Source organism: Apus apus, chromosome 1 (assembly GCF_020740795.1).
Source record: "Apus apus isolate bApuApu2 chromosome 1, bApuApu2.pri.cur, whole genome shotgun sequence".
Classification (NCBI taxonomy): Eukaryota; Metazoa; Chordata; class Aves; order Apodiformes; family Apodidae; genus Apus; species Apus apus.
The window spans coordinates 97864994-97887511 of NC_067282.1; the positions used below are offsets into that span (position 1 = coordinate 97864994).

The 22518-nt window shown below is 35.7% G+C and overlaps 1 protein-coding gene across 2 annotated transcripts in view; it reads right to left on the reverse strand.

Annotated features, from left to right (window-relative positions):
• Window positions 1-2228: 2228 nt before the first annotated feature.
• The window catches only part of BRWD1 (bromodomain and WD repeat domain containing 1), a 56555-nt gene continuing 36265 nt past the window's right edge, over window positions 2229-22518 (reverse strand). Inside the window, exons 30-41 of one of the 2 annotated variants that reach the window (XM_051614961.1) lie at window positions 21115-21270; window positions 20720-20840; window positions 19000-19125; window positions 18283-18358; window positions 17050-17094; window positions 16267-16413; window positions 14993-15145; window positions 14547-14716; window positions 12306-12541; window positions 11643-11822; window positions 10222-11202; window positions 2229-4323 (exon numbers count right to left, since the gene is read on the reverse strand). In XM_051614961.1, coding sequence (XP_051470921.1) covers window positions 3176-4323; window positions 10222-11202; window positions 11643-11822; window positions 12306-12541; window positions 14547-14716; window positions 14993-15145; window positions 16267-16413; window positions 17050-17094; window positions 18283-18358; window positions 19000-19125; window positions 20720-20840; window positions 21115-21270 — 3539 coding nt within the window. In that variant the 3' untranslated portion in view covers window positions 2229-3175. Of the gene's footprint in view, window positions 4324-10221; window positions 11203-11642; window positions 11826-12305; window positions 12542-14546; window positions 14717-14992; window positions 15146-16266; window positions 16414-17049; window positions 17095-18282; window positions 18359-18999; window positions 19126-20719; window positions 20841-21114; window positions 21271-22518 lie in introns of both variants that reach the window. The other variant, XM_051614952.1, reaches the window with a different exon arrangement.

Below are 22518 nucleotides of genomic sequence, written 5' to 3' on the forward strand. Positions count from 1 at the left end.
CTGCCCGCTGCCGGGCCGCCCGAAGCGGCCGCTTCTGCCGCCGAGCCCCGCGGGAAGGCCGGCCCGGCGGCCGCACAGCCGGCTGAGCCCTCCTCCCCTCCCGCCCGCAGAGCGGCCCGCGTTTCTCCGGCGTAGCCTGCGAGACCGCCCGGGGCTGGGGGCGGCGGTTCGCGGTCGGGGGCAGGGGCGAGGGGGAGAAGCGGCGGGCAGGCCGAAGAGCAGGAGCGGGGCCAAGTGCGGGGCCGCCCAGCGCAGCCCCTGCTCCCCCCTTCGCGCCCCCCAGGCCTCCCGCTGCCCGCGCTGGCTTCTCTGCCTGGTTGGAAACGGAGCTGCCCGGGAGCAGCTGGAGTCGAGCGCCCCGGGCCGGCAGGGCGGGTGGGGGGTCGGGGACCGGCGGGGTCTGGGGTGTGGGGTAGACGGGCAGAAACCCGGACACGACAAGGGGAAAACACACCGCAAGTGTGCAAATAAGAGTACAGTGAGGGTCCAGTTTCATGTATAACTTTACTTTGGTCCACTTCTACATGTACATCATAGAAGTCTTTAATACTAAAAAAACTGATTCTGCTACACGTCTGTCCTGCACTTCCAGCATTTTCCTCTGTGGTGCCTGTCAGCCTGTTGACTATCCCAGATTCAGGTCCAGCTTTAAAACAAACAGAACCACTTCCCCCCAAAACGAAAAAAAAACCACCACAACGTAAACAACAACAAAAGCACTTACAAATATATTGCATTAAGCAGCTTTAAATAAAAACACTACTTTTACAGGTCTATTAAATCACTTTACTTCCCTGAGTACAGCTAGACCAAATGAAAAATGCTGACTGTTTAACCAGGAAGATGAAAGAAAGGTTTCTGCAAGGCTTGGAAGAGCCAGTTCTGGTAAAAGTATGCTCATTTAGATTTAAAAGAAAAAAAAAAACAAACAGACTCTTAGAGGGTGGAGCAGTGACAGTCCCTTTCCAGTTTAGTAATTTTCCTTCCTAATGGCTCTTTGAAACCTGATAAATTCAGAGGCCAGAACCTTCTTGCAGCTTCCAGGGATCACCATGAGTATGTAGAGCACAAGTGTGATATAACAGAGAATTCAGCATCTGAGAAAGGGTGGGAAAGAAAAAAAGAAAACTGTATTTTTACATCTAAGGCTGAATGAGAAATACAAACCTACCAGCTCAGTTTTAGCAATTTAAACTTAAGGTTAATAAAAACTCTGATATTCACTTAAGAGTTCTTACATCAATATTTATTCCTATACATGAGGGTTATACTCCATAGGACACTGATCATAGGCAGCTGCTGAAAAATGCATTTGGTTTATGGGCAACATAAAAATACCAGTTGACTTACTCTTTCAACGAAATTATCCCTAAACGTAGGATACATAAAGCCACCTCAGAGTTTCATCACTAAACACAACTGTGTTCGTATTTTTGATCCCAACTCAAAGAATTCAGATACACACGTATCTTGAATTTACAAAATTCTACCTTATCATATTAAGAGCTATGCTTTAAAAAAAAAAAAATCCTGGGGCAAGAATGATACAAACTAGGGTAATTTCTTACTTCATGTAGAAGTTTTAAGAAAAAAAAACAAACAAAAAACAAACCTCTCTATAGAGGTAACATTCTAGATACCAAATGATGCAATGGCAAAGACACATTTTTGGCACGTAACGTCAGCGATGCTGGAAAAGTGGTTCTCACTGACCACTGGTAGGCAGCCGAGTGGGACTACATTTTCAAACAGTTCTGGCATTGGTAACTACAATTATGCAGCTGCACTAACTTCCTCCTGCCGGGCCCCCAATCCCTTCCAGTCCAGTCTGCTGGAAAACTAACTCATAAACTTGCTATTTCAGTTAAAGAACTGGGCTGGGATGAAACTATTCTAATGTATCTCTTATTGGACAATGAGATCAGGAATCACTAAGTCTTACTTTGTGTGAAAAAGGGAACCAGCAGAGCAGAAGAAGGAAACCTATATTGGAGAGTGGGGTAGAAGCAGAGAAGACCGAGTGCCTGGTGTTGGGCTGAAGGCAGAAATGGGGGGGAAAGGCAAAGTCAGAATATAGATGGGCTACATGGTCTTGTAGTTGATAGATGGCCAAATAAGAATTTACACCTTTTCCTGGAGAAATTTTCTTCTGTCTTCTAGACCAGCATTATTTCTTGTCAACAGCCACCACTTCAAACATTTCAAAAATAGGAGATGTACTGCAATAATGAGAAACTGATAAGGTTTAATCAATGTGAAGTGTAACATTAAAGCACACTTTAAAGTTTAAATACGGAAGAACAACAGAAATGTAGCAAAAAGGTCTGGAATGTAAGAATCCTGCACCTCAAGCTTTTCACGCATAAAGAAAACAGAACAAGTGTTTTGTTTGTTTTTCTATTTTATAAAGAAAACACACAAAAACCCTTAGGCCCAAGAGTTCACCTGCATTTCATATTCTTAAGTTTACAGTATAGAAGTCACATTAATGATGATAGTACTACCAGTCAGCATAAATGCTCTCTTCACCAGCACCACTATGCCTTTTTAATTGGCAAACACACTTTTTCACTGGTAACTGGTTCTAGTTGCATGTTATCAATAATGGAAGTACAGAAGGTTTAACTCTGCACTAATACAAGTTGAAGAGTTATTCACCTAGTGACCATTCATTACTTTTTTGATGCAATGCTAGCATCTGCCAGATTTTTATAGTGTACAATATTAGTTATAAGCCTGTTATTATTGTATATGATTTCATACAGCATTAGAGATGTTTGAAATCTGTTTTTGAATGTTGTATGACCTAGGTAGTATTCCATTGCAGCACCCATAACAATAATACTCAACATACTGCTATTAACCTGTTGCGCAGTGTTTTAACATTTTTTAACTCTTGTTATATGTAATAAAATACCAGTAAAGACAAAAAATTGCCCCTATAATGAGGCACATTTTGGCATCTGTGCTAAATGCTGCTACATGGGCAGGCAAGTGCAAGTCAAAATATGAAAAGGAGAAAGTCATCATCTAATCACATTCATAACTTTTTCATAGAAAAATATAAATATATTCCCTGAAATGTAGGACAAAGAAGAGCCAGCATCCATCATGAGTTCTAGTGCTATTACCATTAAAAAAAAAAAAAAAAGTGGGCTGGCTTTTCCTTTTAAGGTTACGTTTTGCATTCTACATCATCTAAACCTCTCTCGTCATCGTCGTCACCGTCATCGTATCTCACAGTCCGTCTACCGCAGTTCCGAGTTCTTATCTTAGAACGCCGATTAGCTCTTCTGTATTTGGTGTAATCCAAATCTTCAGAGTCATTTTCTTGGTTCAGTTTCCAACGTTTCCTTCGCTGGGGTCTTCTGGAAGGCTTACGTGAGTTGGAATTGGTAATTTCTTTTCTCAAAATTTCTGTTTTCCTTTTCCTCTTTCTTGTTCCTGTGGCATCACTATAGATACTGTTATCAGTTCCAGAGTCTGAATCAGAAAAACAATTGAAACTGGCTTTTGAACTTCCTGCAGTCCCAGGGGCTTCCATATTTTCTGATACTGAGCTTTTTTCATCTTTCTTTCCCCCTGTTTCAGATTCTGCTGTTTCATTGAAGTCATCCAGTATTTTGGATCTTTTGAAAGAAGCTCTAGATTTTTTATTTGGTACTTCTCTGGTATTTTTAGTTTCATGTTTAGCCAAGTCAGAATCTATCTCCTCTTCAGAGTTGCTTGTACAATGGTTGTGGGCTGAAGCTGACTGACTAGAACTTCCCCAGTTTTTCCCGTTTTCCATGTTGTGGTTTGTGGAAGTCTCCTCTGAAGAGTTGTATTTGAGATTTTTAAAAGTTGCAGCACACACTTTTTTGTGCGCCTGCTTGTGGCTACCATCATTCTGCTTTTGAGTCACTTTTGTCTCTGCCTCAGATTCTGTTTTTTCATTCTCAGACTCGCTAATGTATTTTCTTTTAGGAGCAGATGATTCGGGGCAGGAAAGTGTTTTTCTGCCAGAAAGCTGTTCTCTCTCATTTTCAGACTTTAAGCAAGTATCTGTCTCTGAGTTGCTGATCAGTTTCTTCCTGGATGCTGCAGACATGTTGCCATGAGGTTGCCTTCTGTTCTTTTTTACTGTGGGAACGCTTTCTGAGCTTGATAATTCCTCCTTTGTATCGCTCATTATCTTAATCTTATTAGCTGCCAAAGTGGCACATCTGCGTGGGTTTTTCTTCTCAGTCACATTAGACAGCTTTATGTGTTTCTTGTAGTTAATGATACATGTCCTGCTCCTGAGCACTTTTGCATTTTGTCCAGTCTCCTCAGATGCTGATTCTACAAAATAAAGATTTAAAAAACTTAAATTCCTGAAATACTTAGTTAAGCACAAACACTGCCACCTTTAATAGAATAGACAAAAGCTTTTTTTTTTTTTTTTTTCATTTCAACTATTAATGAAGTATTTACCTTCAGCCTTTACTAAAAATACAGTTAGCCAGTCCCAGGCATACTTTTAACTCTCAGGATCACCCTTTTGATTTGAGATAATGGAAGGTTTTGAGAGTAAATTTCTTTAGCATCACTTCAGTAATTAGCTTAGAAATTACAAATTACCTAACTTAGCAATCAAATGCTCTCATATTACTGATACTTCTATCATGAGAAGCTATAATTTTCTTACTAGAATGAACTTCCAAAATTAACTATTATACATTTTACACCTTTTTACTCTAAATAAAGATTATATTTTACGTAGACACAAGTCCTGAACCCGAAAGGAACAATTCTAGAATTATTTCACATACACAGAACATACTAAAACTGCTCTGTTCCTTAGCAACTTAAAAAGTCATTTCTTTAATTCAGTCTTTTTATTTTTAATATAGCACTTACTTAGTATGTTGGGCTTCAAAACAAATATTCAATCTGTGAATAATATGTACAATGCTAAGATCAGTATTTTAAACTTTTACCTTCTAAATAAAACAGAATTACTCCTAGGTATCTGAAAATAAAAAGCAGTTATTGAAGTAATCTTATTTGCATAAACTTGATTTAAAAAAATATCAAAACTTTGCTATTTTAGCAGAAATGTGTTTTGCAAAGTTAGTTTTTCCAAGACTGTTGCCCAGCGACTATTTCTTTATAGCTGTTACTGATTTTATGAACGAAATTGATAAATGTGTTCCATTAAGACCCCTGCATTATATTAGCCTGTTACCTCCTGTTAATAGCCAATTTTGTCCTATCTTAAACTCACTACTTTTGATTATTATCTACCTGTACTCAGCAAACAGGGAAAAATCATAGCAGCTGCTGTGTATCTGCAGAACACTAGGCAACTAAGTATTTTCTCAATTAGAAGTTGAGGGAAACGAGGAGTTTAGAGAGGGTGTGCTCCCTCATCTTCCTTTACAGAGGGATGAAACAAGCTTGTCTCACTAGCTTTGTTTCAGCTGCTTGAACTGCTAATGGTCAAATGCTTTTGGAGCCTGACAGCCACCACAGGAATACTAGTCTGAGACTTAACATTGACTGAGGTTCAGTTCCTTGCTCTTTCTGGCCAGCTTTACTGGATGTGTTAGCACTGCAAGTCATTTGTACTCTCTTGTTCCCCAGTTCCTCAGCTATGAGGTAAGGATAGGATAACATTTTCCCTAAAATCTGACAAAAATAAACGTAACAAAGATATATTATAGAAAGTGTAAAAAAAGTTATGGGCCACAAATTCAAATGTCCTGCTCAAGTAGCAATATTAAAAATATCTTAATACATCAAATCTGCTCATTATTTCAATGTAAATTACTTCATATATGACTCAAATATATTCTTATTTTGATGTTTCCAAAGGATAATTACTTTACTATCTTTCCTGGTCAAGTACACACGTACAAGACATATGGTTACTGTTTATAGCTGTTAGGAAGCAAGCTTGAACAGGCAGGAGCAAATAAGCTTTAAACATCGTAAATTACACTTGAAATAGTAAACTACTAAAAGTAAATGTAGTGATACATCATGACATAATAGTGTTGGCGAACAAGTTACCAGTAGAAAGAGATATTTCAACCAGTTAGTAAGTGTGGAAACGTATAACCCAACCTTAGGATTAAGATTTCCCTACATCTGCTTTAAGCTACACTCACATTCTAGAATGGCAGTTTGGAAAGGTGGAAAAGACAGCCCAGCCTTACTGCTAAGTGCTAATTAAAGTCTCTTTGGCCATCTGAAGAAATAAATGTTTTAAACCTAAAGACATCACCTGGAATTATTTCAAGAAAGGCTTTTTTTTTTTTTTTAATAAAAGAAAGAATACATACAATTATTTTAGCCATTTTTTCACAACAATAGTTGCTTAGGTGTTTATACATGCATGTTTTGAGGAAAAATCGTAATAAATGTGTACTATGTGTATTTTCAGGTTATGCATATTTTCAGGCCACATTTCTTTTCAGGTGATGTGTATTTTCCAAGATTCAGAGGCTAATTCATAAAATGAAATGCAAGACTAAAGGATAAAGTAGTTCAGCCTTTCTGCAACACATCACCAGAATATTCAATCTATACTTCGTACACAAAAGTCTTAAATTGGGTGTGTATTTGTATAAAGCTCACCTTATTTTTAAATAAAAGCTTTAATTAAAGATTAATGACACTACACAATAACCATGCCCTGAACTAAATAATGCAAAGGTACGAAGAGATTGCACAAGCAGGAAGAGGGAGGATTAAAGAAACTTTACTACCTGCAGAAATGAGGTGAGCATTTAAAAGAAAGGCACCAAGATACAAAGGCCTTGTCCATCACAGTCCCCATTGTGACAAACTTTCCTGGAGTTCATGCCATGAAACTTTAAACCTGGAAGTCCAGCCTGCAATGCTGTGTAGGAATATCCAGCCATCCCTCCAGTCAGCTAATCTACAGAATGTACTACAGTCCACAAAGTATTTCCCAGCCCCTACTGACCAGCTATATAATTTGTGTGAAAACTTTGCTTTACCTTTTCCTTTAAAAAATATATTCAAAACCATGCTATATACTACATATGTAGTATATAAAATATTATCTACATTACACTATATATATACTATGTTTTATAGAATAAAATATGCTGTATTTTATATGTACCATATACATTATATTTTTTAAAATAACCAGTTTCCACATAAATTACTGAGCTAGTTGACTGTGTAGTATATATCTATTTTTAGATACAGAATATATATTTATTTGAAAACAGATATTGTAGAAATACATATGCATCTATATGTATGCATTTACATAAAACCATGCATATACTCCAGCAACAACTTTCAGAAGTACAAACAAGTTTAGCTTGCTATTTGCAGTTAACTAACAGCCTCTTTAGAAAAAGAGCAATACATGTTGGCAAACCACAGACAAACTAGGTTGTACTGACAGAAGATCTGTTGTGGCATCTATTGACGGCTGAGGAGAAAAATAATCTAGAAAGGGCATATGCTAATTTAAAAATCAGTAAATGAATACCTGTGGTAATATCCCAGATTAGATTAGATAAACTGGAAAATAAATACTGAGTTTTACAGCAAACATTGTCCAAAGCTACCTACGAGTTCATATACAGAACAACTCATGTTTCAATAGAAACACAGAAAAACTCACAACATAAAAAAAACTATGTGCCTGAAAGTTACTTGCCCATAAGGAACACTGTATAGGATAATGACATATTCCCCTCTCACATGAAAGGAGACTCAAACGTGGTACCATGTCTTTACCCATTCTTGCTCTGCACACACTGGCAACATGAAGATTTTTACTAAGTTAATAGTATACTGAGGCCTCTTGGCAGATGACTGTTCAGTAAGACCCAAAAATTGCTAGTAATCATTACATACAGTATTTTATCCTTACTGATTTTTAAAGAGCATATTTAATGGCCTTCTAGAAATTTTGTGATACTCACTCTTGCCTCATAATTACTTAAGGATACCCTTTAGATGGAGTCTCTTAATTTAAGTTTTAGAAAGGCATCAGCTTAAAAAATTTGGTAAAACAAAAAACCTGACATTCTGTTGTGTGCATATGACTACACAGGGATGTTAAACATTTAGTTCAAAGTAAGACTGTTTCATAATAAATGAGCCCCCCTTAAGGCAAAAAGTTGGACACTGAAGTAAAAAGTATACTGTTTATTTTCTTTCTGATTCTCCTTAAAATACTTGGTAATGTTAATATGATTATAAAGCTAATGCAGCCCTTGACAATTAATTGATAATACATATTGATACTTGCCAATGTTTATTTTAATTATGAATTTGCTTTTGTGACTGGCAGTTCAGCCTAGCTGGATGAACATGGAATACTGAAGAAGCTATGACCAAAGTAAAAGGACGAGAATTAACAAAAAAAGAAAAAAAAAGAAAAAAAAGGAGGGGGGGGAAAGGGGGGGGGGGAAGGCAAAAAAGGAAAAAAGGGAAAAAGATAAAAAATAAAAAAAAATAATAAAAAAGAAAAAAGAAAAAAAAAGAAAAGTTCTAGAGACAAAACATAAGTAAGAGGAGTTTTGCTCTAAGTTAGATCTGGAAGACAAATTAACAAACCCACAGGCATAAAAAGTACAGGATAGCAGAAGCTACAGCTTAAACAGAGTGTTACAGACGGCATGAAGATAAACCCATTTTTCATCAAGTTTTAAAACACAGTAATAGAAACAGTTAAAATATCCATGTTACATTCAAAGGACAAGCTAAGGGACCAGAAGCTCAGTGTTGGCTACTAAGTGGGAGCTTCTACGTATTTCATGGGAAGTGTTTACATTAAAAAAATAAGGAAATTTTTTTAGATTAACCAGTCTTGTTTCTCCCTTAAAAATGAGGTGTTAGACAAGCTTGATAAGGAAATGTTACCAATTGCCTACTCTAAAAGCTACAAATTCCTACTAGATAAAATATCTGTAGAAACACCTTCCCTTTTTGCTGTATTAAAAGTTTATTCAAATCTTTCTCAAAGTAATGGTACCAGTCTCCAAAAAAAAAACAAAACGCAAATAAACAACAACAACCAAACCACAAAAAACCCCACAAACAACAAAAAAAACAACCAACCAAAAAAACCGAAACATAACCCAACCAGAAGTTTTATACTTGACTCAGTATTGACATACAAAGCACATTCAAGTAACATTTTAAACTCTAAGAAGTTTTTAAAAGATTCCCTCCCCAATCCTTTTAAGTTTTAGAAAGTGACTATAGCAACACAGTTCTGACAAGTCTAGAGCTCAATAGCCAATTACAATTAAAATTCCTGAAGAGTTCTTAGAGGTTCAAAATCTGGTCTCTCTGATTCAGTGACAGATTCAGAAGGATTAGATGAAACATCAACCCCTGAGCAGTCTTTCAACTTCTAAATCAGGACTAATTGCCTAACAATTTAAAGGCACATAATGTACAGAACCTGTTTTAATAACAAATCTGAGCATCATTCTGATATACTTAAAAACCCCTGAAAAACCAGGTCTCCAAATCTTAACATGTCACCCAGCACACACATTTTAATGATAGACAAAATTACAGAAAAAACTAAAGCTTTTAAAATAAGTGGAATGGTAAATCTTGGTTCTGCAACTATCTGGAATTTCTGTCCTTCAGTCAGCTGTTGTTAACTGCTTTACAGAGATCTCCTCAAGTAATGTCTTACCAGTATGATAAGGTAGTTAGAGCAAGTGACATGATGCTTCAATTACGTTCAACATTACCTAGACACCCATGAACCTAAAAAACTAAAGTGAGCAAGCAATAGGAGGGTTGCCACTGTATCAGTAATGGTACCTTCTCACACAGAAAATCCCCCCCAAAACCACCCAAACCCCTGTAAATATGGAAAAACAATAATGATTTAATGACAAGTTTTTCACAGACAAATATATCACCTGAATAGCACAAAACCAGCCAGCATTCAGTGTGAATTCTGTGTATCATCAAACTAAACCAAACTGTGATACTTTTATCTCAGGGCTGTGTTTGGCAGCCTCCCAGTTCCAAACCTATTTAAACTTCTAGAAGCTGTCACTATCATCACCATATCTTACAGTTCTACTTCCCCCATTTATAGTTATTTTAGAACAAAGAACACCATTACACTTTGTCTAGTCCATACTGTCCCAAACACTATTCAGTCATTAATCTTATGTTGTGTCTTTCATGTAGTCAGTATCAAGAGTTAGATGCATTAATTAAAAAAAAACTTACCTTTTCTAACAATTTTTGTTTTTCCTCTTCTCTTCCTCTTTTTTGTTCTTGAAGAAATTTCACAGTAATTACGGTTATTGGAATTTGTCTCAGATTCTGTATCGGAAGAGTCATTGATGCTGGCACGAGGTCCAGATTTTGAACTCCTTGCAATTCTAGTTGGCACCAAGCTCTCTGAGAAAAAACTTCTCCCATCCTCTTTATCTCCTGTTTCAGATTCTGCTGTATCCTCTAAATCACTCAAGACTTTAGCTTTTTTTAAAGGAGCAGCAAGCTGCAGACCAGTTGCTTTTCTGCCATTCCATCTGTCCAATTCAGAATCCATTTCATTCTCAGAGTTGCTCACTGCAGGCTTATTATGTACAGATGTTGACTGGTCAGAAACTTTTTGACTGCTCCCATCCTCTGAATTATGGCTTTTGGAATCCTCCTCTGAAAAGTCTAGGATGGGACTTTTAATTTTGGGAGAGACAGAGTGGACCATCACACACAACTGCTTATGACCGTTGCTTTGCAAGTTTTTTTGCTTTATCTGGGTGTCTGTCTCAGAATCTGAAGTTCCATTTTCAGATTCACTAACAAATTTTCTTCGTGCGGCAGATGAACTAGGTTGAGAAAGAATTTTCCTCTTGGTAAGCTGCTCTTCTATTTCTTTTTCACTTTCAGACTTTAAGCCTACATCATCCTCAGACCCCTCCAGAAACATTCGCCTGGCTGCAGCTGAGGCATTTCGATGAGGCAGTTTTCTATTCTTGCATCCAATGCCAATACTTTCTGAGCTTGAAACCTCTTCCTCCACATCACTCATTAGCCTTAATTTATTAGCAGCCACAGCAGCACTTCTGCGTGGAGTTTTTCTATGTCTACCAGCACTCTTACTGAGCAACTCAGATGTTACCACTGAAGTATTTTCAGAGTCACTTCCATATAACTTTTTCCTGACAGTTTTTCTTGTATTCCCATTCTCCTGAGAAAGTGTTCCTGTAAATTAAAAAAGAAATTAACATCTGAAATAGTAAAACAGCAACTTGGTAAGTCTTGTCAAATCTGGAACAGTTTAACACACAGACATGACACTGACATTTGTTGTCAGTCAAGAGAAATTATTTAGCTGTATCATAAATTTTGGGTTCGTTCTAGCTTTGTGACAATTAGAACTTCATTACAAATCATTGCTTTTACTCTTATCAATATATAACATACTTCCTTCTCACTAGTCTTGGTTTCTGCCCTCCTCCCCTAAGCACTGAACAAAAAGTTTTTAAAAGTTGAATGTAAGTACTTTCAGAGCTTCAGAACTACCACCAATCAAAAAGTCTCTTACATATACAATTTTAAATACATATTAATTACATTTACTTGTATATATATACACACACGTGTGTTATTTGCTATTCACAAGAAAGCTACTCAAAACATACCTATTTGTTTTCTCTGAGCAGCTCGATTTCTAGTTATCCTTTGATTGCTGTTCTTTCTTCTACACACACCATTGTGCAGTGTAGGCGACAAAAGAGGCACAGAGCTTTCTTTACTGTCTTCTGAGCTACTAGTAGAGGATGAAGTAGATGAAGAAACCAAAGAACCTTCTATTTCACTTTCTGCTAAAAAATAAATTAAAAATTGTCAATTCTTGAGAGCTACATTTTGCTGATCAAGGAAATCTTTAAAATTTCTTCATATTACTGTCCAATACACTACCGTATCTTAATGTCTTGCATGTATGAAATTGACAGCCCTACAAAATACACCACTCTGTATTTATAGTGTTCAGTGATAGGAAATAAACTTACTGCATTCTCTGGGATTTTAAAGCAGAAATTTTTATGTTTAGTACACAGATATTTTTATGACATTCAGGACTGCAGGAAGTGTCCAAAATTCATTAAAATACACAAAATTCTGTATTATACAAAAGCCAAAGTGCATAATAAACTTGTCTAAAAATGTTGACATTAAAGATTCAAACCTCATTCAACAATTTAGTATGCAATTGCAAATTATGGCAATTATAATGGAAAAGGAACAAATAATACATAAGACCCAGATGAAAACCCTGATCTGAAACAGATTCCATTTCTGACCTGATGATAATGCAGAACAATTTGTTAGTGTTGTGGATCTAGCTTTTCCATTCCTTTCAAAGGATGCCAGACATGCAGAATCTGAGGATTCACCAGAGGAACTATGGTTGTAATTGCTAGAATTCATTTTATGGCTTGCAACACAGGCAGCTCTGCTTGAGGTAGGTTGAGTAAAAGAATCTTCATGCTCAGATTCAATTTTTGGCTGAGACTTCAATGGTTTCTGCTTCAAATTTCTAGTGAAAGGGGAAAGAAGTAAAAGCAACACAGGTTGTAAAACAATGAAAAATAATGGCAATTATGTCTATTTTAACAAACCTTCTCTCTGAAAGCTTAACTAACTGTATGACATACAATTTTAGATTTATGGAAGGGTTGTTAGATTTGTGAGCTAACACAGTGTGAGGCAATTTTAACTTCAACAAGAGTAAGAATTAAGTACTTTCATTAATAGTCTAATCTCCTAGTGAAGTTACACAAGAGGATACATTTTCTTTGCTCTAAAAACCAAATAATTACATATGGAATGCCTTCTAGACAGAAATGCCCTTTTATTGCTTACCAGGAAATTGCAACAGGAGCCTTTAAGTTCTGTTGAATCCCCAGTCTCTTGTTAATTGCACATAAGCCTCAAAATAAGCGCTATGCATGCTAATATTATTCCATAATAAACTGAGTTCCAAAAACACGAGTTATTTTATCTTTAGAGAAAGTTAACTATCTAAAATAAAATGCATGTTTGCAGAGAAATTCAATTATTTGATCCTTTCTTAACATACATACTAGAGTGCTACATGCAATCCTGATAAGTAACTTTTTTCACATTTAAAACTACTGTTTTGTCAGCTACTTCTTTACAGTCAGTTTTTCAGAAATTCATCTAGGCACACAAGATGTATTTTCTTTTTGCTATCTAAACAAACTCCCAAATAGTCCAAAACTTCAGTCCTGCCAAGCACTGCCGACTTGTAAACAAGTCATATACAATTCTACAGATACAAGCTGAAGTGTGGTTTCAAAGGAAAAAACGTTGCCTATCCTGATGCGTGCTTCTCTATTTCTCCGAGAAGAAACAAGAAACCCAAGGAACACTCCCAGTGAAGTTTAAAGCTCATTGCCAGGTATTCCTACAGCATAATCCAACATGTATGCATAAAGAATTTGAAAATGTAGACATTTTAAGAGAAGAAAGTCAAACATGGTGAAGAAATGTATTCTTAGATTTATTTTTTCTTAAAACTGTTGATTCCTCTCCTTTCATTGCCAGAGAAGAAAGGCTGGACAGTAGCAGAAAGGTGTAAGATCAGTTTCGACAATTTATCATGTTTAGCTTTTGTATTTTGTCTCACTTCATCCCATATGCAAATCAAGAATACATGAGCTAATCATGTCAACCAGCGGTTTTGTCAAAAGCTTGTTTTACTTAAAAAGAGAAAAGGTGTATCTAGCTACCAACAGAGTACTACAGTAAGTGACAACTTCTATAAATTCCATAGGACTGACTTTCTTCTGAATGTCGTAAAACATGCAATATATGCAGCTTTGTAATCTTTGTAATATCAGAATGGTTTAAGGTCCTTTTCAACCCAAAGATCATCTAGTGCCAACCCCACTGCATGGGCAGATTGCTCAGAGCCCCATCCATCATGGCCCTGAACACTTCCAGGGATGGGGCATCCACAACTTCTCTGGGCAACGTGTTCCACTGTTTCATCACCACCACACTGATTTTTTTTTTCCTCATGTCTAACCTAAATCTACCCTCTTCCAGTTTAAAGCCATTACCCCTAATCCTATCACTACACAGTCTTGTAAAAAGCCCCTCCCCAGCTTTCCTGTAGCCTTGTCAGGTACTGGAAGGCTGCTATGAGGTCTGCTTGGAGCATTCTCTTCTACAGGCTGGTATCATATGTACATTAAGTAAATCTTAATTTAATTCCTCATTATTTCAGTCAGATTAAATATTGATTTCCTGACTGAAATATTTTAAAAAACAGAAGCAAACCCCCAATCTTTCTACTCTTCTGTCCCTTCGCTGTTTCACAGCCAGTTTAATACTACAAAGAAAGCAGGTTTTTTGCATGTCTTTCCTACTGCAAGGAAAGTAAGTATACTAAGTCTCACTGGAGTTAGCTAACCATTTAATAAACGAATTGTTCTCTTCTTAATAGAGTAAACATGACAGTCAATATGCATATTAGTCAGCTGTGAGATATTTATTCATCTGCATAGTTTGGTTACCTGAGCATTTTGGTAGGATGCTGCACTGAGCTTTGATTATGAAATCTTCTAGTGTACCTCCGATTTCTTCGCAGTTTTTCATTCTGTTTCTGACCATTTTTGAAATCTGAAACAATTCTTCTTATTTTCTCTTCAAATAAGGCTGACAATCTCAAGGTCATACTATAAATCTAGGTAATGAAGGGGGTTATATTAAAAACAGAACCTTTCATTTAAGAGTTAACATTTCTAAAATTAAAAACTGCACAGAAAAGGAATAGAAAAAACACAGCATGCAATCCTATGTAACTCTAAATAAACAAGAAATGAAAATATTAATTATTTTTGTCATACTTCTCCCCAGCTCTAACCAGCAGCTTTATCATAAATATGGATAAACAAACTAATTCCAAAATAATACCTCATTTCATTAAAACAAGCATAAACTTCCCAATGTTAACAGCTACCTTTGACTTCTTGTTTGGAGTATAAGACTTTGCATTACTAAATATTAGTCTTATATCTTTGCACAGTTCCATTGGAGTGTCGTAATTTCCAGCTTCTAGAGTTTCCTTCACTGTACCAAAGTCCATTGGAGTGTCTATAATATGTCTGTAATCCTAAATAAAACACAGGGAAAAAAGATTCAAGGTGGTATACAAGAAAATACAATACTTTTGAATTTTATTTCTGTAATTTAAGGGTAGCTAAAATGACCAGATTATTTTAACCAGCAGCTGAACACAGAAGCACCTAACCACAATACAGACAGCAATACTTTGTTGAGACTAGTTAGTCTCCACTACATTACCCCATACAAACTGTTGGGTATTTTCAAGGTCTTCTTCAGAGTTTCTGAAGGATTACTGAGTTGATAGAATGTCACATGCTTGCACACAGAGATTTCCAGTTTCAATTCTCCTGAGTTTCCTTCATAAAACATACCCAGTAACAATAAAACGCAAGTCAATGTTTTTATTGATAATCAAAATGAGATTGCTGTAAATCCTGTAATCCTTTGCCTGACTGATTTTACTATGAGAAACAAACCAACCTAGTTTAAATAAAACAAACCCAAACACTACATCAACACAACTCTATCTTCCCTCCTGTTAATGAGTTCCACAGAAACTCAAGATGTTTTTAAAATCTGAAGTGAGACGTGAACTCAAGATGTGAAGCCTATAAGAAACTGTTTGCATGCTTGATAGAATTTTTTTTTCCTTGAAAATTTGTTGAATTCTTAGACAAAAAGAGACCAAAGAGTCAGCAAGGATAACATTAATAGCTAAGAGAAAGGGAAGGAACAAATAAGGTTTATAGCTCAGACTCAGTAACAGGTTTTATAGACTGTCTCTCAAGAATCTGGTTTTAATTAAGAACACAGAGATTCACAGTTTTATTTAAAATTATTTCCCTTATAAGGGACAGCAAGAAAGTAAGCAAAAAAAGATCACGAGTGGTCTCAAACCATATTTAAGGTGTCAGAATATTTGTAGACACCACCACTGCTCAACAATAGCTTTGTGTTGTGTGTCAGTATTTTTGATGGATGATCTTGATGCAGTAGAGATCACATTTCTAAGCACAGAGCAAAGCATATTACTTCCAGTGGTTTGGGACTAAAGCCATAAAGAGAATAAATGGCTCCAAGAGCAATGTGGAGATCTTATGATACCAAAGACTGGAATAAAAATAAAAATAAAAAAAATTGTATCATACAAGGTTAAGAACAACTTACAGGATATTGATCCAAATCAACTGGCTGCCTGAAAGGCTCAGAATCTTCACACTGGAAAATTAAATTCACCAGTTCCATACACTGCTTCTTCCACGAGTTTTCATCATAGCCAGTTTTCATGCTTTTGCCTTTTTTTAAGCCCCGCCCCTTGAAAATAAAACAGTTGGAAAAAAGCATTACTGAAATATAGCTAGAAAAACTAAACCTGATAACCTTGTTTGGAATTATTTCTATAGCAGAAAAAACACACTTCCAAACATATTATTTAAATAATAAAAAGGGCACTACGCTACCAGCAGAATTTTTTCTAACTTATTAATAAATGCTGACAAATGATACAATATTCTTTTACTATATCTCAGGGTTTTTTAAAATGCAAAATAAGACACAAAAATATAATTTTTGATACCAAATTACTTTCAAAATATTTTAATAATATCCATCACTCAAAATATTATTTTCCAATCATCTCAGTTGAATAATGCTTTTATTTCAGTATCAGAGAGATTACTGAAAACTGTCACACTGAACAGCACTGGTTTTAAAGTCTGAAGATTTTCCCACACAACTATACAGAATGGATACAGAAGCACTAAAACAGCTAAGACCTATTTAAACAAAGCTTTTACTTCCTCAATACCAATCGAAAAATCCTGGTTTATGATTGTTAAAAAAAACCAAAACAACCATCACTCAGCATCACTGAATTTAAATATAGTCTATTAACTATTTTTTTCTACCATAACTCATTTGCATATGTACGTTAAAGATTAGCCAACTCACTTTCCTTCTTCTGTATGATGTTCTCGGAAGACATTTTTCATCATCCTGAACAAAAATAAATAAATAAAATCAATCCTTTCTAAAATAGCGTAAGAAAAAACAGGTAATGAGTGCTCAAAGTGTCATTATATTTGATGCTGTAGTAAAAATAGATTTTTATTCTAACTTATCTCCAAAAGACAGAAGATGAGCATATTAAAAAACAACACAGCATTTGAGACTTGGAAAGCAAGATCCTAGAACACCACTAAAGATTCCCAACTCCAGCTTGTCTTTAACACAAAGGGAAGATTACCACCAGAAATTGCAATACAAGGATGTCCATCAGCTTTGAACCTCAAAGACTATATTAGTAATTCAATTCACTGATATTACATGTCATAAAGCTTTCTGATTTTTGCTTGTCCTACGAAAAGACATCTTGTGATCAAATTGTTTTTAGTAAGAAGAAAAACCTTACAATGTGGAAGTACTAAGGTGATGCTGAAGTAGCGAGACAAAGAACTAAAATGACTCAATGAAATTTCTTCCCTGTATATTAACCTGCAAGGGGGAGCAGCTACTTTGCATCTTTATGCCAAATTAGAATTAAAAATGTGAAAAAGGTTTGGGCAGTTTTGGACAAGCTATCATTAAACATACAGCACTCCAGGCAGCAGTGCATATTTACCTCTATCAGACTTAAGATAAATACACTTTATTAAATTCTTAAGGAGGCATGCAAATCTAATGCATGATTCGTATTATGGTACACAGAAAAACAGAGAGCAAAAGCAACAGTGCAATAGTTAAACACTTGTCAGCTTTTAGCACTTACGACAATTTTGACCTTAGAAATAACCATACAATCAAAACATATATAATCAAAAAGACAGTGAAAGATAGCTATTCATCTGCTCTTGAAATATTTATATTACTGCATGTTAACATGGTTCAGAAATACAGTGCCACTCACAAAATATGGAAGAATTTTTCTAGTTGATGGTACACACTGATAGTACAACACGCCTATTTGTTATAGTTCTTCACAAATACTAACAACTCAAAATTATTTTAATAAACCACCTCCTCACAATTTCATGTCTATATTAGCTATGTAAATGTATAATACATACGTACATATATATATATATATATATAAAATTGAGCAATTTTACAAAATAAATACTTGAAGGCTGGTGGTGTTTCCTTACCACCATACATTATTGAAAGTATCTACAAAAAAAAGCTTACCAGATCAGCATCAAGACCATCTTGTTCATCATCAGTTGTGCTACATAATTCAAAAATGTTTGTACAGTCCTGATCACTGTAATACAATTAAATCTGTTACCGGAATAGCAAAAACATTTCCTAGATTAAACCTAGCCATAACCAAGAGCTACACATGAACTGCAAGACAGTAACTAAGAATTAAATGAAATACAAAAATCACAAGGTGATTATAGTATTAACAAAGTAATGTTACATCTGAAAAACTGCTCTACTGTACATTTCAGAAGAAGTGAGGAGAAAAGGGTGAAATTAGCATTAGGAATTTGAAAAGAGCCTTCACACCTGTTCTACCGGCTGCAAGACTGCTTGTACTAACTTGTTTTCAAAATAAATCTCTCAAGTGAACTAAGTCAGACAAGCTGCAACAGGAACTCTTACAGAGTTCCTACACAGAACAGAACTTACTTTATAAGCTGAGCTACATCAAATGACATTTTGATACTATAAAAACCAATCAATGCTACTAAGGGAAAAAAAGTTAAACATTACATTTAAGTATTTCCTTGATTAAGATGATACTAAAAAAGTAACACACAACTGTCCTGCATGTCTTGAAATGTAGTCAGAAATTAGAAGAAGCAGGATTCACAACAAAGGGATATTAAGATGCTTATACTCTCCCACTGTTTGAGAGTATGGGCATTAAAGCACTATTTAGATTAAAATTCCACTTACTTGATAAACTTCAAGAGCTGGGTAGTGATCTTTTTTGCAGCTCTAGCAATAGCACTCCCAGGTTCATTGAAGGTCCTAGCATTGCTTTCAAGGTATCTTACTTCCCAAACCAATGCCGAGATTCTCCTAAAAATTAGAAAATATTGCACTTTTAATGCTAAGCTGAAAAGCTTAAAAAATGCAAAAATTACATCTCAGTGATTTTGTGTCCATATTAGATTAAAAGAGATGTCCTGTCCTTTAAGTTTCATTAGACCAGTCTCAAACTTTTTATTCACATGCAGAAGTGAAATATGTGTGTATATGTATGTATACACACACAGACACCTACTCAAGGAAGCAAAACCAGCACTTATCTTTGCTCATTCACTTTTCACCTCATTATTGGTACTTTATCTTCAGAAAGGCTGTGAAATTCTAGTACACTTTGGTTTCATTCTTAATATACAACTAGCCAAGTAAGCACTAGCATTCGCTACCACTGAATTATAAAATATCACTGAAATAATAATGAGGATTGTGGACTCCCTGGACTCTTTACAACCACATGTATTTTAAAAAAAGGTTACATTTAACCCAATTCAAAAAAGGAGGGGGAAAAAAGTACTATTGAATCACCACTGTAAATTCTAACATTTATTCTGGAATCATCAGAAGTTGCTTGTCACAAAGCCCTGTTAAATGGAACACAAGTTCTGTAGTATCTTTTTAACTAATAAACAGTAGGCAGAAGCAATTAAAAAAGAGTGTGACGAGAAGCTTAGTCTAATGACATTTTAAAGACATCTAAGCTATGGTGTTCTTTTCTGTTTTTCCTCAAATACCTTGCTTTGAGGCTAACTAACCAATCAACAAGTACTCTCTATAAGATGACAGATTTGAAGAAAATGCTACAAATTAAAATTATAACTTGATAGAAATGAGCTACCAAAACTATGCAACTTCATTTTTATAATTCATTTTTCCAATTCCTTATAATTCTTAAGTAGAGATACCTCCAGTTTGCAGCTCTTCACCTACAGAATTTCAAACTACTTCCCAAGATATTATTTCAGTCTTATTTACACGGAAAACGATTAGTAGCGTAGGAAAACGATAGCCTCTTCACTGTATTTACACATACACACTGAATCCAAGTCCAGATGAAGAACACCCTTAAGATTCTTCCAGAGCTATGGATACCTAGCAGATCAGAACTTTATCATCACTGTACTTCAGTTTCTTCCCTCTTTCACTACAAGTTTTTATCATTAAAAATATCAGTGGTAAACTATCTGACATTTCACCACTGTGTTTAAGCCCATTTCTGAAAGGGATAAGCACTTAGGAGTTTAACCCACTTCAAGTTCCAAGTAAATGAATTACAGAACTTCAAAATCTTCAGCACTGAAGTAACTTCAATGATTTTTTAATATTTACTCAAATAGCAAAATTCTCAAAGAAAGTCAAAGTTTATTGTAACTCTGAAAACGGTACCAAGTATGGGCTGAAGTAAGTTTCCTTCAGAACTAAGAAACTAAATACAAATTAATATTATGTTGCAGTTATCAAGCATCAGAGCCCTGCTACAAAACAGTAGTAATGCTGAATTCAGGTACTGGACTACTTGTCAGGATGTTTGTAGAAAGAATAACTGCTCTTCTTACTAAAAGAAAGTTTAGTTCTCAGGATGGACAAACTCAAGGCCACATTCTTCCTTGTTTCTACTGCTAGTACTAACCTGTAAAATCGGTTAGCCAGTCTTGTCCGAATAGTGTTGAGGTCTGTCGGATAAGCAATCACGGTACAGTACTTGGGATACGTACACAGGTCAACTGGACCAGCAAAAGCTGCTGAAATGTCTGTTAAGAAACAGCAAGATTAATTTACTATTTCAAGGCTTGTATGCATATGACACTTAAGCCAGGTGTTCAGTTGTTATATTCACAATAAAACCAACAATCTATAAAAATACGAAAATCTCAGTGCAAACAGAAGGAATTGCACATAAAAATGTATGAACATTAAAGATACCCTATGATAAAGTACTGTAAAAGAAAGCCACAGATATCCCAGGAACCTGTTATAAATGCAATGTTAGGAGAAAACTAGCTAAGGCTTAGATTACATGCTTACCAAGAGTCAGAAGCTGATCAATGCCACTGATAATCCGTTCACATGCTTCATCACGAGATTTCATCCCCCACTCCCCTTCTTCAGGTTTGTAGAGTAGCCTCTCCACCTCTTCAAAAGTCACAGAAACACTAGCTCCTAATTCTTCAGGCTGGTCAACTGAAAAGTCAGCAAACAGGAAAGGGGAAAGAAGTAAGAACACAAAACAAGATAAATTGTTAAGTACTCATGTTTAATAAATACTCACATGCTTGTAACTGACAAAAAAAATTTGCTTTAAAATGAAGTTTGATGCTAAGACTATAGGAAAAATAAGTACTGAAAATTCATACAACAGCAAAAATATCCTTTATTCACCTTTTCTGCAGTTCTGAATTTCAAGAGAACTTTTACCTCTCTTCAACTAAGAGAGGATTTAGAAGAGGACTTAAACTGGAAGAGTTGTTTATATGCTTTTGTTTTAAAGGCATGACTTAAGACTTTGCAGGATAACTTAGTTCAGTGAGTCAGTTTGTGCCCTCAACCTTTAAAGATGTGTAAGACGGGCAATTTACTTCTGACATCCTTCCTGGTATTAACAACTGTGATCTTCTGGACATTTTTTAAAAAGATTTGGTTTGTACATGGCAAATTTAGCATTTACAAAACATTAAAAACTAGTAGGAATATAAAGCTGTGTTGTTTGGTTCTGTGGAAAGTCACACTTCCACAGACTAATGCCATTTGGCCAATGCAGAATGATGGAGTAGATAATGTATTATCCCTGGGTATCTTTCCCCCTCACATCTGCCATTTCTGCACTTTGTTTTTGAAAAGCTAAGTTTCTTATTTAATTGGAGGACCTGAAAAGGATAAAGCATGTGAAGGTTCCTGATGGAAGGCAGACACTGTTGGTAGGCAAGATCACTTCTTTGTACTGATTAGGACAACTATAATCAGTATTTTATTTATTAGCAGATACATTCAACAGTATGAAGTGTGTAGGCTTATACAGAGAAAATTAACAGTAAGAAATTCCATTAGCATGCCAGTCTGTCCACTAAGATGAAAGCAAGAGGATAGGGTCTTTGTCAGTATTATGATGACTGCAGTCCATTAAAGTGTTGCATACAAGTTCTAAAATACATTTCAGCTACAACTACTGTAAAGAAAAAACCTCAAGATTTAGTGGGGGATCTTCTAAGTTTACAAAAAGGACTATTTTTCCTTCATCTGAACAGGGTTAGTCTTAATAGCCCAAAATAATCTCTAGTTCTCTGTTCATTATTACATTGATGGAATCCTAACAGCATTTGTTATCCAGTGAACTAGTACTAAAGATGAAGCAGCAATTCAAGAAATAAACGTATGAAATAAAAAAGGTGGTAGGAAAAGCTGAAGGGGCAGAGGTGACTCAGATGATCCTTC